The 17772-nt window shown below is 60.6% G+C and overlaps 2 protein-coding genes across 5 annotated transcripts in view; one reads left to right on the top strand and one right to left on the bottom strand.

Annotated features, from left to right (window-relative positions):
- Positions 1-12088, bottom strand: TKFC (triokinase and FMN cyclase). 4 transcript variants are annotated; one of them, XM_075545641.1, is made up of 19 exons: positions 11662-12083; positions 11334-11420; positions 10435-10534; positions 6718-6907; positions 5377-5487; positions 5107-5288; positions 4089-4167; positions 3846-3935; positions 3327-3361; positions 3160-3244; positions 2971-3060; positions 2568-2684; positions 2194-2313; positions 1911-2048; positions 1170-1276; positions 989-1092; positions 862-895; positions 666-755; positions 1-423 (listed from the first exon to the last, which is right to left on the bottom strand). In XM_075545641.1, the coding sequence occupies exons 3-19, from the start codon at positions 10435-10437 to the stop codon at positions 271-273; spliced, it is 1728 nt and encodes a 575-aa protein (XP_075401756.1). In that variant the 5' UTR covers positions 10438-10534; positions 11334-11420; positions 11662-12083; the 3' UTR covers positions 1-270. The 4 variants fall into 4 exon arrangements, with proteins under 4 accessions (XP_075401756.1, XP_075401757.1, XP_075401759.1 ...); XM_075545642.1 differs by having other exon boundaries at positions 11334-11441; XM_075545644.1 differs by lacking the exon at positions 5377-5487 and having other exon boundaries at positions 11662-12088.
- DDB1 (damage specific DNA binding protein 1) overlaps positions 11838-17772 on the top strand; it is a 22561-nt gene continuing 16626 nt past the window's right edge. The window contains exons 1-5 of the mRNA XM_075545640.1: positions 11838-12062; positions 13434-13582; positions 14828-14944; positions 15164-15385; positions 17579-17693. Of these exons, the coding sequence (XP_075401755.1) occupies positions 12002-12062; positions 13434-13582; positions 14828-14944; positions 15164-15385; positions 17579-17693 (664 nt within the window). The 5' untranslated portion in view covers positions 11838-12001. The remainder of the gene's footprint in view (positions 12063-13433; positions 13583-14827; positions 14945-15163; positions 15386-17578; positions 17694-17772) is intronic.

The raw sequence follows: 17772 nt of genomic DNA on the forward strand, positions 1-17772 counted from the left end.
TGCGGTCCACTGTGGTTTATTGCTTGCTTTGCCAGGGGCTCAGGGTCAGTGCGGGTGGCCCTTGGGGGAGGCTTTCACCACATGAGCACTGGCCGGCCCAGGGTTCCCCCCCACACCCCCTCATGAGAGGAATGGGAGGGCAGTGCTGCAGGCACATTGACCCCCTCAGCTTTGTCTCGATCTGGAGCTGGGGGGGGGCAGGGTGAGGGTCCAGGGCAGAGGGAAAGGATGGTGGCCACCACAGCCCAGCAGGGAGAGGCTGGGCAGGGCCTAACTCTGCAGGGCCTCCAGGATGGCGCGGAGGATGGCGGCGGCTGCCACAGCCCCCGGGTCTGGCTGGTCCAGCCGTGCCGAGCTGATGTAGCTGGCTCTTCCGGCTCCAGCCTCCATGTGTTTGGTAGCCTCGGCTGCGGCTTCGGCACTCTGAGGGGGGACATGGGAGCAAATTCAGGGACGGGCCACTAGGACTCCTTCCCATCACAGGCAGAGTCCCTCTGCTATGGCGGCTGGTCCCCCCCGCTCCCGCCCTGCAGTCCTGTGAGCGAAGTCCCTGTGAGGACCACCTCACAGAGGTGGAACACAGAACCAGGAGACCACTGGGCTCAGATTCCTGGGAGGTGACCCTCGAGAGGTGGCCTGCTGGCCCCCAGCCTGGCCTTACTCACCTTGACAGCTTTGGTCAGCACCTGGAGCAGGTCAGCGCCCGGGCTCTTCCAGGCCTGCAGCTCCTGCCCTGCAGCCCACAGCGAGTCCAGCTGGACAGGGAATCAGGAGCTGAGGCGCAGCCTGGCCCCTTGGGGGCCGTTTAGGCTCAGGCTCAGGAGAGGGAGAGATTGGGGTCACAGCTGCTGGTGTACCTACCATGGTCCTGTCCCCGGGGGCGGCCTTGCCATACCTGGCAGAGAAAGGATGGAATGAGGTGTCCGAGGGACCCCTTGGGAGGTGAGGATAGGGCCTGGCTCCCCCACCCTGCCCCTCTGAGGTGCACCTCTGCATGGCCTCCAAGCCGGCGTCCATGGCAGCAGACCAGGCCGGGAGGTCAGTCTTGGTCCTGAGCGGCTGGGCCGCTGCAGTCAGGAAGAGGCCATAGAGCTAAGGAGGGTAGGAGGCTGAGCACCAGCTGGCCCCGCCCCCGCCCCCGCCCTGCCCCGCCCCCGGGCTTAACGCACCGCCCCTGAGGAGCCGCCCATCTTCTCCAACAGCAGCACGGATAACCTGGAGAGCAGCTGAGCGGGGCTGGTGGGGGACGGGCCCGCCTTCAACCACCCCTGGATGGCTGCAGCGGGGTAGGGGAGGGAATTCAGAGACCCTTGCGGCCTCCCTGCCCCAGCCTCGCCCCTAGTACCCAGGCTCTTCTGCCAGTCCAGGGGTCAGGGTGGCAGTCCAGGGGTTCCATGTGGTTGAATGGGACCAGTAACAGTAAGCACCTGCTCCCTCCTCCCCTCAGCCGCTGACCAGGAGGTGACACCGTCCCAGCCTGACATCTCACGCCCCAAGTCCCAGCTCCACCTTCTCCCCCTCCACCGACCCCCTCTGCTCTGGCAGGGGGACATGTGCTCATTCTGCGGGTGGCCTCTGCCCATCGGGACACCTGCCCCCCGGTCAGTGCTTTTGGTCTGCACTGCCACCTGGTGGGTGCGCGGCTGGCAGAAGGGAAAGGGAGAGCAGGAAAACGAGGCTTCTCCCTGATGTCCAGCCAGCCACAGGGTCACTGTGCCGACACAGTCGGGTCCCAGTCACCAGCTTGCTCCTTGTGGGGTCTAAGGGTAGACCTTCATTGGAGGAGGGGCCCATCCTCCCAGCCACCTGCATTTGTGGTGCTTGAAGGGAGGGGGGGGGGTGCTAAGGTAGTGAGGCGCTACTTGGCAGAGTGAGAAAAGGCGGGGACAGCTGGAATGCCCCTCTCCGACCTGTGGCCGCGCGGCTGTGGGTGGTGCCACAGTCGCCGTCCCCGGCTGCCCGGTCCAGGGCGTTCAGGTGCTCCTCCAGGCCCAGGAGCGTGGTGCACACCCGCTCCAGCACGGGTACCATCCGCTTCGATGCTGACCCTGGAGGGGCAGGGGTCAGCCTGGCCCTGCTCACAACCCAGGCTGACCACCGGGCAACCCCCTCCTCTCCCACCTGCTCGGGGCTCAGGCCTACAGCCCCGGCCACTAGGGAAGATGCCCCTTCCCCACCAGCAGGGCTGGGTACCTCTGGCGGCAGTGGAGTCGGGGCCCTCTGGGGGCTCAGTGGGGGCAGCCCGGCTCCGAGTGCGCCCAGTAACAGAGGCCTTCACCGTGTTGGTCCAGCCTGAGGCACTGGTTTCAGCATCTGAGGGTCAGCGAGACAGCGGGATCCTGAGGTGCCGCAGCCAGCCTCACCCCCTCAGCAGGTGGCCTCTGGCACTGTAGGAAGGCTAGCTCCCTGGACAATGGGTGCCCACTGTGTGCAGGGGGTGAGGCAGGGGCACCTCCACAGTCCCCTGGGATGGGGCTGGAGGAGCTAGAAAGGCCGCCTCACAGGCCCAGAGCTCAAGTCTGCTGGCCAGGCCGCATGGGGCCCCCACTCCAGCATTCCCATCTCACCGATCAGCTTCAGGAGGGGCTCATCAGCCAGCAGGAGGGTCAGGGAAACACCAGCCATCTCCAGCGCAGACATGAAAGTGCCCACCAGGGCACGGGCGATCTTCACTCCGCGGGCCTCTGCAGAGCCAGGGCAGGAGGTCCATGAGGTCGGTGGGCGGCCTCCCCACCACCCTCAGAGCACAGGGAGAGCGAGGGGAAGGCAGAAAGGCAGGGGCCTTGAGGTCTGTGGGGAGAGGCCATGGTCCTGGAGGGCTCCCCCTTCAGCCTCCAGCTGCCAGGCCTGGCCGTTTCTCCCAGGAACCTGCACAGCAGTCCTATGAGGCAGGACTGTTAGCATCCCCTGCTTTACAGCAGGAGCTGAGGTGGGCGCAGCGAGGTTACGGAGTGGGTGCAGCAGGCTCACCCAGGGCGCGGACAGCAGCGTCGGCAACGATGCCCAGTTCCAGGAAAGACAGGCCACCCAGGTTGTTGACCACCAGCACCACCGAGGAGCCTGGGGAGACCCGAGGGCTTGATGAGAGGCAGCGGGCCCCGGGCGCAGAGAGGTGGGGGCATGTGGGGTGGAGGAGAGGATGGGGAGGAGGCTGCCCACCTGATTGCACAGGCACATGGGACGCGTTGGAGGGGTTGGTCATGTGGTCGAGCATCAGCTTCACGATCTCATCAGCTGTGGCCATCTGTCAGGGGAGCCAAGGGTGAGCCCGAGCACACGGCCTCAGGCCAGCATAGGGCGGGCAGCCAGGCCAGGGAGGCCCCTACCTTGATCCGCCGGACACCGGCTTCCCCGTGGATACCTGTGGACACACAGTCGCCGCTGACCCACCTGGGCAGAGGCCAGGCTCCCACACCTTACCCAGGGCTTAGCACAGTGGTCAGTTGGCACTGTGTGCCAGGGTGGGGGGAGGAGTGCCCCGGGCAGAATCAGGGAGGAGGCCACAGGAGACCTGTACTGTGACCTTGGGGGCTGGGAGGCTGGGGGGGGGCAAGTACTTTGACAAGCGAGCAGCCTCTGAACAGCCCTGTAGACAAGGGTGGCATGCTGGTGGGGAGGTGGCCTGGGAAAGATGGAAGAGCAGGCCGGGTATACACACTATCAGGCAGGCTGGGCCAAGAGAGACACCATGCACATCAACAAGGAAGGCCTCAGAGATAGCCGCTCAGGTGCTTCAGCAGGGGAGCAGGGAGCAGGGAAAACAGAGAAACACACACACACACACACCACTACCACCCCCCTGTCCCCCCCACCCCTGCCCCCCCACTGTGGGGGCAGCTGCTCACCCAGGCCCAGTTCTACTTCATCGGTAGAGAGCTCGAAGGTGGGCTTGGAGCCAGGAACACTGCAGGAAGACAAGCTCACCCCAAGGGTGCCTGGCAGTGAGCAGGCGCAGAAAGGTTACTGCTTGGCCCCGCTCTGGTCCTAGGGAGGGAGCACCACCCTGCTCTGGTCCTCAAGGCGACCAGTTCCCAGGAGTACCGCACCCTCCCCCCACCCCCGCTGGCAGAGACCTGGGCTGCACTCACCCATGACTTTGGCGACCTCGCTCACCCGCCTGGTGATTTCCTCGAGCCCCACACCAGCCTCGGCCAGGGCACCTGCCACCTGTGCCCCACGAAGAGAAGGCCCCAGTGAGCAAGGAGTCGAAGTCAGGTTGCAGCAGTGGCACCCCCACACTTGGCCTGGCCCACACCACATACAGGCCCAAAGATGGTACCCCTGCTTCACAAAGTTCCAGCTCAATCTGCAGGAGCACAGGGGACCGACCAGTGGGGAAATGGGCCCAGAGAGAGCAGGGATCTTGTCCAATGCCACACAGCTAGTTGGAGGTTGTTTTCCAAATTCCTAGAGTTCTTTTCCCCTGATACATGTGCTATGGTTTACTTTATCCATCCCCCCATTTATCCACTCACCCATTCACCACCCACCTATCCACACATTCATTCACCAATCTGTACATCAATACTTATCCACCTACTATCCACTCACCCGGCCATCCATCCACTCAGGCATCAATCCACCCACCTATCCACCCACTAATCTCTCCCTCACCCAGCTATCCACCATCCACCTATCTATCTATCTATCTATCTATCTATCTATCTATCTATCTATCTATCTATCTATCTACTCAACCATCCACCAGCCTCATATTTACCAGGCATCTATTATGCTCTGGTGGCTGGATGTGATGGGGTGGGGGTGCGGAGCCTGGTTCAGTCAGTCTCCAGGAAGCTCACGGTCTGTGGAGCAGGTGGGAAAGCAGACACAGACAAGTTACTGCCAGGTGGGAAATGCCACAGCAGAGCTCACTGGGTGCTATGGGTGCCCCATGGGGGTTCTTAAGCAGTTTGGGTGGTGAGGAGGCTGGGAAAAGCTTCTCAGACAGAGACAGCAGATAGGACCTCTAAAGAGCGGGCCCAAGGGCCCAGCAGCTGTGATGATTCCCGGCTGCCCCGCCTGGGGTCTCAGGGACCCTACAAGGAGGGTCTGGGTGGAATGGGGGCTGTCACGGGAAGGTCTGATCAGGGGCAGGAGTCTCACCTTGTGTATGAGCACGGTGCCACAGAGTCCCCGCCTGCCTGCCTTCTTCAGAACTGTGAAGGCGCTGTCGTCCCCAATGACCACCATCTCCACAGGGAGGCCCTCCGCTCGGGCCTGCTCCCGGGCCAGGCCGAAGTTCAGCCGGTCCCCCGTGTAGTTCTTCACGATGAGGAGGGTCCCCGCTGTGGGGGCAGGGGGCAGGGCCCCCGGGATGCTTGTCCATGGCCACCTGCTGTGCCCCCACCCCTGCCACTTGGGAGCCAGTCCTACCTGTGCCTGCCTGGGCCACTGCCCGGATGGCTGCCAAAATGCTGCCCACAGCTGGGGAGGTGAACACGGCACCCGCGATGACCCCCGTCAGCATCCCTTTCCCTATGAAACCTGGAGGCAGGGCGGGCCGGGCGAGGGGCACTGCCTAAGTCCTTGGGGCAGCCCATACTGTTGGCTGGGCACTAGAAGGCCTGGGTGGGTGCCCCAGAGGACGGCCGCATGGCTGAGGTTTCAGGAGTACCCCCGCCCCCACGCCTGCACAGTCACCCACCCTGCTGCTTTACCCTGATTCATGGCTTGAATTGTACAAGAGCCAACTTGGCTGGGCTGTGAAGCTCAGTGGTTTGGCAGTTACGTGACAATGTAACTTGGCATACGTGTAATTGTATCGCACTGTGTGACCTGCTGTGATCAGCTTGTTATTTGTAGAAGGACGGTGAGCTGCTACGCTCTCACTGTGGTCACAGCCCTGACCTGGCATCAGGAGGGCTTCTGGGATGTGCGGAAGAGATCAGAGAGGAGGGGTCTCAGTATTGGCAAGAGAGAATAGCCAAGAACCGAGCACATCCTTTGGCCTGGGGTCCCCATGCTGAGAACCGATTAGACACAGAGGAAGAGTGATGCCAAGACACATGGAGCTCGATCTCCAAGGGGTGCCTGGGCCACAGCTGTTGAAAGGAGACAAGGACCTGCCCCCTGAGCTGACAGAGAAAGCCTCTCCTGAGAGCTGGCACCCCTGAATGTGGACTTCCAATCTGCTGAGCGGAGGTTCAAGTGCCCCACTAACCCAGCCTGTCTGACGGCCTCTACCACACCCGTGTCTCCCACTGCGCCTCTTTGCCTTGTTTGCCTGGCTCTGTTGGAACAGGGGTCTGGTCTGTGGGCTCCTATTCCGGTGCCCAGAGCCATGCCTGGCACCCAGCAGGTGCCCATCCGCTTGCTGGTTGAGTGAATGGACTTTCCAGGGGAGGTGGGCAGGGTACAGACGACACACCTGGTCCCTGTCCTCCAGGAGGATGGCGTCCACTGCCCTGAACAGGGGCCAGTCCAGGGCTGTACCCAAGTGTGGGGGAAACTGCAAGGTGAGTACTTGTTCGGTGATTCAAAGCAAAGCTGGGAGGCAAGGAGGACCCATGGAACACGGGGCGCTCGGCAGCCCAGAGACAGAGCGCGACCAGGATGGGCTCCAGACCCCAGCAGGACCTCTAGGGAATGGAAATCAGAAGCCAGCTCCCAGCTCTGGGCCAGGCTATCCTGAACCTCACATCAGGCCTGAGCAGCTCCTAGGGGCCCTGTCCTCGTACCTAGACCCACCGCCCTGCCTCTATTGCCTCTACTCACCGGCATGGGCGGGCTCATGGCCGGAGCCCCCACCCGACAGCAGTGCCACCTGGCCCTTGAGGCTGTCCAGGTCAGAGCGGAGGGCCACCCGGTGGCCCTGCAGGAGCTGTAGGTTGGGGTTGCAGGCCACCAGGCCTGCGAGCGCATCGTCAGCACAGCCTGTCACTGAGTTCATCAGCTTCTTGGAGGTCTGTGGGCAGGACCAGGCAGTGGCTCAGGTGTGGGCCACGCCACCCAGCAGCTCCAGGAGCACAGCAGGCCCGGGCTTGGGTGGCCCTGTCACAGCTGGAGGATGCTGTGACACTCCTTCCCAACGAGTGGCTCCAAGCTCAGGGCCGGAAGCATGGAATGCTCTGCACCACGGCTTCGGTTCAGCCAGAAATTGGCTTCGAGGTCAAGAGAACAAAGGCAACCGAACGTATACCTAACAAAACTGGGAGCAAACACCCTTCTCCTGTCAAAGAAGAAGCCCTGGGCCACCGAGACACTACACAGACCCTTCTTGGCCCTGGTGGACCAGGGCCAGGGCTCAGCCGTGGGCAGAGGAAATGGAAGAGGCCATTCTACCTACTAAGGGACGAGCCAGTAGCAATACCATGTGTGACGGAGGCCCACAAGGGCCTCGGCCTTGGAAGCCTGTGTGGAGGGTAGGTGGAGGCTGGGAGGTGAAAGGTAGTAGGGAGCACTGGCAGAGGAAGGAGGGAGGGCAGCCTAGGCCCAGGGGAAGCATGAGCCAAGATGTGGAGGTGTGACTGCAGGGTCGGTGCAGGACCGAGGCAGGTTGGAATGGCAGAGAGCCTGGCCCCAGGGAGCAGGGGTGAGCAGCCCGGGGCCCTTGTTGCTGTTAGGGGCCGAGTCGGTTCTGACCCATAGCGACCCTGTGCCCAGCAGAAGGAAACACTGCACCAGCCTCACAAGTGTCCCCGTGCCAGAACCCATCATTGCAGCCACTGTGTCAACCCTTCTCCTCAAGGCCCTTCCTCTTTTCTGCTGCCCGTCCACTTTCCGGAGCCTGATGCCCTTCTCCAGGGCCTGGTCTCTCCTGACAACACGTCCAAAGTATGTGGAGGGGGGAGGAGGATGCAGGGTAAGCGCAGGCCTGTGTCGGCGCCTAATGGGCAGTGAGCAGTTTCAGCGACTGTTTGCTCCGTGTGGTGACAACCACGTGTGGCTGACTGCTGCAGACACACGCCAGCTAGGCTCAGCTTGTCCTCTGGGCACTCCTGCCAGTTTGGTGCATCCACCAAGCGGCTCTGACGCCATGGGGAGGCAGCCCAACCTGGAAGCAGAGCCTTGAGGGCAGTGGAAAGTGTGTCATCTATATCTGTGATGAAGAGCCCTGGGGGGCGTAGTGGTTAACTGTTGGGCTGCTAACTACAAGATCACGAGTTCGAAGCCACGAGCTGCTCTTCAGGAGCAAGATGAGGCTTTCTACTCACGTCACGAGAGACAGTCTCAGAAACCCAAATGGGAAGTTCTGTTCTGTCGCGTTGAGTCCGCATCGGCTTGGTGACTGGGAGGTTTTTCTTTTCTATCTGGGATACTTTTTTTGCAGTGCACAAGAGAGCATGTCTACTTTGAAGGAGTCGCTAGGGCCTGCTGATAGTTTCATGGTGCCTAACTGAAGGGCTGAAAGTTCAAGTCCACCCAGGCGGATCTCAGAAGAAAAGCCTGCAGATCTACTTTGGAAACATCAGCCTGGGCTGCTCCGCAAACCAAAGGGTGGCCACGAGGAGAGGAGCTGGAGCTGACCTGCTGTGTTTATTCCTCTCAGAGGAACATTCCAGCAGGAGCTAGCGGAGGCGCTAGCCAGGGCTGAGCTCCTGCCTTTGTCCTGAAGAGGGTGAGTCTGAGGCCCCAAAGGGACTCTAGGGCTGGGCTCCCAGCACCACCTGGTGGACGGGCATGGCCTACAGTTGAGCCAGACCCTGGCAAAGTACGCTTTCAAAAGGCAGAGGTTCCTACAGGAGCCTACCAGCACCCAGCTCATTCTGCCAACTCTGACACTAAGACCATCGTGATCGGCTTTCTCTGGGCGGGGTGGGGGCTGAGGAGAGCCGCTCCAGTCAGCAGAGAGCCAGTCTTTTAAAAAGCAGGCCCAGTTCAAATGCTCTCGGCTAGTGTCCCATTTAACCTGCCCTGGGCTGAGGGGAGGGGGGAGAGGGGAAGGTTAGTCAGGTAAGGTCACTCAGACATGATTGGGTGACTCTGCCTAAGGTCACGGGGCTAGCAAGGGCCAGTGATGCTTGGCTCTGATGGTACCATTTCAATGACATGTCCTGAGAGGTTGAGTTATACAAAACAAGTCAAGACTCGCAGAGACAGATGTACGTCATAGTGGGACTGGGCAGCTGGGTTGTCACAGAGGCTGAGGGCGGCAGAGGTCTTGCAGAGCCCACCAGGGGCATACAGTGAAGTCACTCAGGGGTCTCAATGTCATGCCCTGCCTCCGGCATCACTGCTCTGTAAGAAAGTGCCCTGCACCCACCCTGCCTATCTGTCCTGTGGGGATCCTCAGCCCTTGCTGCCAAGGGGGTCCAGTGCCTCCCCTGGCTCCCAGCAGTCCAAGGGGCCAGGGGCCGCCCAAGGACAGGAAGTAAGACACTGTGAGAGGCCCTGGGTCTGGTTTAGAGCTCCCTGCTGGTAGGCCTTAGCCTCCTACTGCACTGGGGAGAGAGGCTGCGAGTGGCCGGGTCTGTTTTGCAGGGTCAAACGGCTGCCCAGTCCAGGACTGAGACCCGCGCTCAAGCCTGCCTAAGGGCTGTTTTGATTCAGATCTTTCTCCAGATAAGCCTGGAGGGATGCCCGGGCCACAGTGGAGAGCTGAGCTGGCGGGCGGGGGCTGGGGGTTGGGTCCCACAGACCCCAGCCTTAGGGACAAGTCTGAGGCTGTCCTTTGTGACTTCTCCTGTGACTGGCACAGTGTGCCAGTGCTAACTCTTGTTGTGGTTAGCAGTCATCAAGTTGGCTGGAGGTTCAGGGCACAATGGCCTTGGTGATCCATAGTGTTTTCAGTGTTCACTGGCTGATTTTCAGAAATGCACAGCCAGGCCTTTCCTCCTGGCCTATCTTAGCCTGGACATGCCACTGAAACCTGTTCGGCATCATAGCAGCAGGCAAGCCTCCCCTGCCAGACGGAGGTGCAATGAGGTGCAATGGCCGAGAAGTGGCCCCGGCTGTCTTGCTCGGAAGGCAAGAACTCTAATGCCAACCGCTGCAGAGTAAAATCAGAAGGAAAAAAACCCCAAACAAGCGTCAACCCCCTGCCATCTAGTAGGGTACAACAACTAGCAACTCTGAATCTTTATGAGAACAGGCAGCTCAGCTTTCTCTTGAGCGGCTGGTAGGTTTGAACTGCCAACCTTATGGCTTAGCAGGCCAAAAATGCCTCAGCTGCAGCATCACTATGCAGAGGAGGTACCCCCGGTAATGTCCTATTCTAAAAGTACAATGCAGACTCAGGAAGTATGACCATTGTTGGAGGCCTCCTGAGGCTGCAGCCCCGGGCCTGGCTGGGGCCAGATGGCTCCAGGAAGTGGCGAGAAGCAGGGGCCACCTCTGGAAATAGGATCCCCCAATGTCTTAACCTCTTGGCACTGAGGAAACTGCAGCAGCTCTTGCTCAGGGTAAAAGGGACTCAGGCATGGCCAGGGCTGGGCCACCCCCCTGCCCTAAAACCACAGTATCCTTCCCTTGCCCGGGCCCCGGGGGACTCACCATGGCGGCGTTCACACTTTCGTACTGAGCTGAAGGACAAGTGGTCCTGTGGGAGTAAGCTGCCTGTCTCTGGGCTCACGGAGGCAGGTGGCAGCTGCACCTGCAAGAGCGGGTGAGGATATGAGCTGCAGGAAGCACGTGGACACCCAGTCATGCTACTGGTGCCCTAGTAATGAGGGAGCTGCCCAGACTTTAACCCAAGTCCATACTCTAGTTCGTGCTCTGGGGATGGGGCATTGTGTGGGCTGACCAAGGTTCATCAGGACCCACTCGGCTGCTGGGAGGGACACAGATCAAGCCCTACCAGGCTCAGGGCTGCCTTTCTGTCCAGCTGAGGGCCCCCCCCCCCACACACACACATACAACAGAGCAAATCACCCACTGAGTAACTGCCCCTCTTACATGGGCCTTGCCTGAGACTGTTTACAAAGACTTTCAGAGGGAAGGGAGGCAGCTGGAATTGAGACTCCACCCAGGAAGCAGATGCAGGAAGGTCTGGAGACCCCTCCACGGTCTGGAGACCCCTCCACAGTCTGGGCTCACACCTGTACCTAGTCTTCCTACAAAGTCCCTGTCTCCAAAGTTAGGTGGGTCTTTGGTGTGCGTGCTCAGCCTAGGTCATATTGGGGCTGGGTGAAGAAAGGTGGCTTGTGCCAGGTGTGCAGTGAGAAGCAGCCCCCTGGGGTGGAAAGACCTGGTTTTGTTTCTACCCAGCTTGGCTCTGAACTTCTTGAGGGACCCGGGGTCACTAATTCTGAGCCCCAGCTTGTTTCCTCATCTGGAATATGGGACCTCTGTAACCATGTGGGTCCCAGGTCCTTGGGAAGCTTGTCTGGTGGAAGGGGGACTGTAGGCTGCAGGAGCACCTGACCTCCCACCTGGGCCATGGAGGTTCTCACCTGGGCGAAATTTGGGTTGTATGTTGGGGTCAGATTTTAAAGAGCGATGGAGGCACTAGTGCTGCTAAGTAAGGAATCCTTCAAGGTCTACGGAATGAAAACACAATCCTGGCGTCCCCACGATGCGGAGAGGCCACCAGCTAGGTTAGGAGGGAGGGAGCGACCTGGTCTGGGTTCCCCACCAGTCACCTCCCTCTCCTTCCGGGTTCCAAAAGGCGGGGGGGAAACCACTCTGAAGCAGGGGGGGGTGGAGGGAGAGCGGGGGCCCGTTAAGAGTTGGGGGTGGGGGGTGGATCGGCGGACGAGCTCCGAAGGCAGCAGGACACACCTCCCGTCGCCACGCGCCCTCCACCGCTTCTCTCTACCGCCATCTGCGTGCCCTCATCCGGGTCCCGCGGGCTCGGGCGGCGGGGGCGGGGCCTGGCGGCGGGGGCGGGGCCTCTTGTGGTTGGTCGCCGGCGGCGCGGCGAGTCATCCAGAGGCCAGGTGAGGCCGTCCCGTGATGCCTCGCGCCGCGGCCGCTCTGGCCTGCAACGTGTCTCTGGGGCGGAGGCAGCGGCGGCGGCGGCGGCGAGCGCGGCGCGCGGGTGGGGGCCTCCTGTCTCCTCGCTCGAGTCCATCTCTCTAGCGTTGCGCTCGCGTCCCGACGGGCCGCCCCGGGCCTCGCCATGTCGTACAACTACGTGGTAACGGCCCAGAAGCCCACCGCCGTGAACGGCTGCGTGACCGGTGAGGCTGCCAGCGCCGGGGACCCGGGCGAGGGACGGGGAGCCGGGGGACCCGAGGCCTAGGGAGGCCCGCGGCCTCCGGGGCGGCCAGCAGCACCGGGCCCGGGCAGGGGGAGACGGCGGCGGCCCGGGAACCGTCCTCAGCCCCCGGGGCTTCCAAAGAAGCTGTTTCCCCGCGCGTCTGGGGAGGAGTCAGCTGGGCTGCAGGGTCCCTTTTCGTCCTGGGAGGTCACTCGTTGCCGCGGGCAGGGACGGGCCCCATGTGATCAAGTAACGCGGTGCTGTGTTTGCTGGGTCCCAGATTGGCCTGGCGTGGTTGGGGGTTGGGGTGGGGGGAAGGGGCGGTGCCGATGGGGGTCCCTGAAGTAGCGGGGATTTGCTGGGCGGGGTGGAAGGACAGGCGAAAGGTCTCCCGCTCGCCTCCTTGCAGGAACTTGTTTACCGCGGGTGCTGCTGGGGAAGGGAGCAGAGAAGGCTGGGCCCCGGGGCAAGGGGCTGGGTTTGCTGTGGTGACTCACGAAGGACACAAATCCAAACCATGTCCAGGACCCAGCAGCAATCACCCGGATCTCAATTCCCCGGGAGCCTTTGCAGCCCCCGAACCTGGGTGTTGCTCGTAGACACCCACCCTAGCCATGTCACGAAAACAGAGCTTCAGCCCTTGGGAAAGTTGGAGGTTGGTGGCAGGGCAAGCCAGGGGTGTGGGGCAGAGCAAGCTTTTCATAGCAAGCCTCTTCCTCCACCATCAGAGTAGATGCTTGGAAGACAGGTGGAAGAGATGGAGGTTTTCTCCCGAGGGCACGTCTACACAGGCAAGCTAGAAGTCGAGGGGACCCGAGGAGGCACCCAAGGGTCTTCCTACTTAGTTGTCAGCCTCAGGGGGTGCTGTGCTTAGTTTGATGAGAGGTGGCGCTGTAGAAAATGGAGACCCTGCCTGGGCCGGGCTGGGGACAAAAGGAGGTAGTGTGAGTGGAAGAAGGTGAGGAACTTGGAGGGTGGTGGGGAAAGGCCTCATTTACCCTGCTCCTTCATAAGGGAACCCTATGGCATAGTGGTTATGACCTGCACTGCTCACCCTGAGGCCCACGTTTTGAAACCACCAGCTATGAGGGAGAGAGATGGGCCTTTCTGCTCCCATAAAGAGCTCCAGTTTCGGGAACTCACAGAGGCAGTTCTGCTGCGCCCCCCTCCCCCCCCCCCCCCCCCCCCCCCGTGTCACTGTGAGTCGGTCTGCACTTGGCGGCAGCCTGTTTTGAGATCAGGGTGTCGTTCCCGAGCATTTGGGGGGCGGGCAGAAGGTGACGGGGCTGTTTAGATGTTCCTGGGCAGCCCCTTTCCCTGGCGTCACAGGCTGGGGACCCTCTGCTTTCAGGACACTTTACTTCAGCTGAAGACCTGAACCTGTTGATCGCCAAAAACACCCGCCTGGAGATCTATGTGGTCACGGCCGAGGGGCTGCGGCCCGTCAAGGAGGTGGGCATGTACGGGAAGATTGCCGTCATGGAGCTCTTCCGGCCCAAGGTAAGGGCACGGGTTGACAGGGTTTGGCGTCCTCGCCTGCTCCAGGGGTCCCTTCTGCCTTGCCGCTCTGTGGCAGCATCCAGTTTATCGTTGCCTGGAACAAGCTTCCTAGAAGTAGGCCAGACGATTTCACTAGGGACAAAGCTCTCAAGCTGATTTCTTCGTGAAGGTGGGATTAAAGCCGTTTGAAATGGTCACTACTGGCTGTTTTAAGATCATGGGGGAGTGGGTAGGTGGTAGGGGGGCGGGTTACGGCATTAGGATGTTAACCACGAGGTCCACAGTTCAGCTCCTTGAGGGCGCGATGAGGTTTTTGGCTCCCCTGAAGATTTAGCAGTCTGGAAAGCCCACAGGCACAGTTCTCTGTCCCATAGGGTCACCGTGAGTCAGAGTGGCAATGAGTGAGCTCAAGGGGCAGGAGTGGAGTGAAGCGTAAGACAGTCCTGCTCTGTTCCTTTTCAACTCCACAACTTTGGGTGTCTTTCAAGCCGTACTTTTTCCATCTGCGAAACGGGGATCCTCGAGTCCAGCCCCTTGGGTGGTTGTGAAGGGTGAGTGAAGTGATCGGGGCACAGCACTCGGACCCCACTGAGAACTGTGTTACCCGGCGCTTTGGGTGTGATTGTGAGTGACATGTTTTCATCCAAGACACCTTCCCACCAGCCTCGCCGAACCCGACAGGGAAGTGGTGGCTTAAGAGCTGGCAGGACAGTCCTCTGTGGGTCTGAGTCGGGGAGGCGGCACAGAGCTGGACTAGCGTCCAGCATCCTTCCCTCCTGTTTCAGACACGGCCAGAGAGAATCAGCAAATCCGAGTCAGTGCTGCATCCCTGCCTTTGTCAGACTTTGACCAGCACGGCGGAGGCCTGCTTGGAGATGGGGACAGGGTAGAGCATGCAAGATGGTGGCCGCTCAGCCAGTTTTGGGCCGCACCTTTAGACTCTGTGTCCAGCGTGTGCTGCAGAGCCCTAATGGTGAAGCAGTTGAGCATGCAACTGCCGGCAGAAGGGTCGCCATTTAGAATTGCCTCAGTGGCTGCACGGGGCCACCCATGATGGGCACACCCCACGGGGCAGTTCCACTCTGCCACACGGGGTCGCCAGGAGTCTCCCCTAACAGCTCCGCTCCCCGCGGGTGGCAGGATTTCCTCATTGGGGCGAGAACAGTTTGTGGGCAGTTGTCACTGGCTTAGGAGGGTTCCAGTTTTACCTGGACCCTCCACGGACGGCATTCGGTTGGGTTCCAGGGGGAGAGCAAGGACCTGCTGTTCATCCTGACCGCCAAGTACAACGCCTGCATCCTGGAGTACAAGCAGAGCGGCGAGAGCATTGACATCATCACTCGGGCCCATGGCAATGTCCAGGTGAGGCGGCTGCTCCTGGCCAGTGAGACCTCCCCAGGGCCGGCCCCAATGAGCCGAGACCAAGGAACAGGGGCATAAATAGTCAGTCCTTGAGATGTTGGTTTTTGCTGAAAAGAATGGACGAACAAAGCTACTCGTCCATCTTCCGGTCCTCAGTGGCTGCTCCTGGGAGCCGGGACCTGACGTCCTCTGTTCCTTAAGCCCAGTTTGCCCTCACAGGACCGGATTGGCCGTCCCTCAGAGACAGGCATCATCGGCATCATTGACCCCGAGTGCCGCATGATCGGCCTACGGCTCTACGATGGCCTGTTCAAGGTCATCCCCCTGGACCGGGACAACAAGGAGCTCAAGGCCTTCAACATCCGCCTGGAGGAGCTGCACGTCATCGACGTCAAGTTCCTCTACGGCTGTCAAGCCCCGACCATCTGCTTCGTCTACCAGGTATGGGGTGGGGCCTGGCTTTTGCCCAGCTGGGTGTCTGCATTTGCTGGGAGGGCAGGCAGTTAGCCATGTCAACCCCAGACTGTTGGACCATGTGGGACACATCCTTGATGGTTTAGGTCCGTTGTTGGTTGCTTGGTGAGTGTCGTGGAACTTGTTGGGGAGGCAGGCAGCTCCGCAGGCCTGGTAGCAGGTTATAATCCTGAGTTGGCACGCGGTGGTGGGGCTGACCGCGTTTCTCCTGTGTCCGAGTTCTTGGGCTGGCGTGGTGCCGTGCGTGTGGTTCACGCCGCTGAGTCGCGTGCTTCCAGGCGGTCAGAATGGCAGGTGTGTGTTGTGTGCGTTTTGCCACAGTTAGCGCCTCCACTTTGCCAAACAGGCCAAGAGGAAAGGTCCCTGCGGCGCTGCCTTCGCGGCTCACTCGGGTCCCACCTTTGCGGCCCGGCGTGGGTTTGGCTGGTCAGTTTTCAGTTTTGACAACGTGCCTAGTGATGAAGCCTTTGATGTGCTTGGTCAGTGGCATGAATGACCCCTGCTGGGCCACCTGCGCCGCCGTCCCTTTCTATGGCTTCTCATCTCCATTGTGGACATGCCGTGCAACGCTTTGCTGTAACTGCTGGCAGCCACTCATCAACCTGGTCTCCCCCTGCTGGCCTAGTCGGGGTGTTTCCTGTAAGCAGGGCTCTCCAGGGCCTGTCCTTGTGCTCTTGACTGAGGCCACTCAGCACTCTTTCCAGGGGGCGTCTCGGTGGCAGCATGTGTCAGAGGGTAGGCTTTTGCTGGTCCGTGTGGATTATATGTTTGTCCACTTGGCTGTTGATGGACTCACGGGTCGCTCCCACCTTTAAGGGTTGTGCATACGTCCCAGTGAATGCTATTGGAGAAGCCTCTGTCTGCACCCCTCTCCCGAGTCTGGTGGGTATTTCCCTCGGAGGGGAAGTGCTGAGTCAAAGGGCAGCTAGCTGTGCTGACCGAGCCTAGGCCGGAAACTGCAGCAGAGCTGGGCCTGGGCAGCAGGTCTCGGGACGGGGGAGTATGACATCAATCAGACTAACAGGCTTGTCTCTTGGTCAGATCACTATTTTAACCAAGGACTGAAGCAGGACTCATCGGACTTGCGTGTGGTTGAGCAAACGAATGGAGAACTTCAGAGTTGGTCCTCATGTTGGTCCATACAAACACGTGTGGGTACTTGGTGGCCAGGCGTGAACAGGAAATAGTGACGTGTTTCTGGCTATTCTGTAACGTCAGCATGAGTGCCCTGGTACTAAGCTTGATCAGATTGGAGGCTGGGTTGGGGGGTGGGGGCCATATTGGATCCTGTCTGCAGTGCATCGGCCATCGGCTGTGGTCAAGACTCTGGGCTTCCCAGTCGCTTATCAGTTTGTTTCATTTTGGGTCCTGAGGCAGGGCCGATGTGGGGTATCCGGGGAGGGCCGTGGTCTTTCTCTCCAGGCCCAGGGCGCCTGTGTGAAAGCCCGTCCCTTCCCTGTGTGGGTCCCAGAGGCCAGAACCCAAACTGGATTCTGAACCTGTGAAGCTGAGCCCCTCAGTTACTGATGGGAAAGTCTTCTCATTACTAATGCTGGGGGTTGTCTGTCTGAGGCTTGAAAGGCCGGTTGGCAGCCAGGAAGGGTCCTTCGTGCTTTGGGGGGGGGCTGTGATGATGAAGCTGGGCATCGTGTGCCCTGAGACTGGCTGTGGGGGTCCTTCGGCAGACCCACTCACCCCACGAAGGCTGACTCTTCCCTCCCCCTGCTGCTCTTCAACCGCATGGCGAGGATTTTGGCAGCCCCAGGATGGATTGGGGTTTCATTTCGGGGATGGAGGAGCCCAGTGCTCGGTCAGAGCGATTGTCAGGGTGCCCCAAGGGAGTCCGAGTTGCCGTGAGCCCGCCTTCTCTCTAGTGCCCCACGGAGTTGGTGGAAACCGGAATTGCAGTAAGAGCAGCGCTTTCCCACAGACTGACTTTGAAGCCCCCTGCGCATGCGTGCCCTCTCGGATGGTGCATAGTGCGGCTTGGCCGGCTCCTTCCCCTGGCGGGTTGCCTTGTGGGAGACAGATCAGCTCTCCACCTGGAAACTTGTTACTGCCCCAGCTGGGGGCAGTGTCCTGGGGAGGCTGATGTGACCTGCGTGGCTAAGAGACAGTCACTCATCCTGAGGATTGACCGTTGCCCCTTCCCTGACCCAGGACCCTCAGGGGAGGCATGTGAAAACCTACGAGGTGTCTCTCCGAGAGAAGGAGTTCAACAAGGGGCCCTGGAAGCAGGAGAACGTGGAGGCAGAAGCGTCCATGGTGATCGCAGGTTGGTGGAGGGTGCGATTGGGGGTTTGGGGGAGCGTTGTTTTCCCAGTTCTTGTGGCAGTCGTGCTCCTTGTTCCTAG

This window comes from Tenrec ecaudatus, chromosome 4 (assembly GCF_050624435.1).
Source record: "Tenrec ecaudatus isolate mTenEca1 chromosome 4, mTenEca1.hap1, whole genome shotgun sequence".
NCBI lineage: Eukaryota > Metazoa > Chordata > Mammalia > Afrosoricida > Tenrecidae > Tenrec > Tenrec ecaudatus.

Bases quoted from the DNA above. Each gene is read 5' to 3' on its own strand.
- TKFC (XM_075545643.1), bottom strand. The intron at 3,061-3,159 runs GTGGGCAGCCTC...GGGTCTCCCCAG, and splicing joins CCATGTGCCTGTGCAATCAG to GCTCCTCGGTGGTGCTGGTG. The intron at 1,277-1,910 runs GTCGGAGAGGGG...ACCCCGCTGCAG, and splicing joins CCACAGCCGCGCGGCCACAG to CCATCCAGGGGTGGTTGAAG.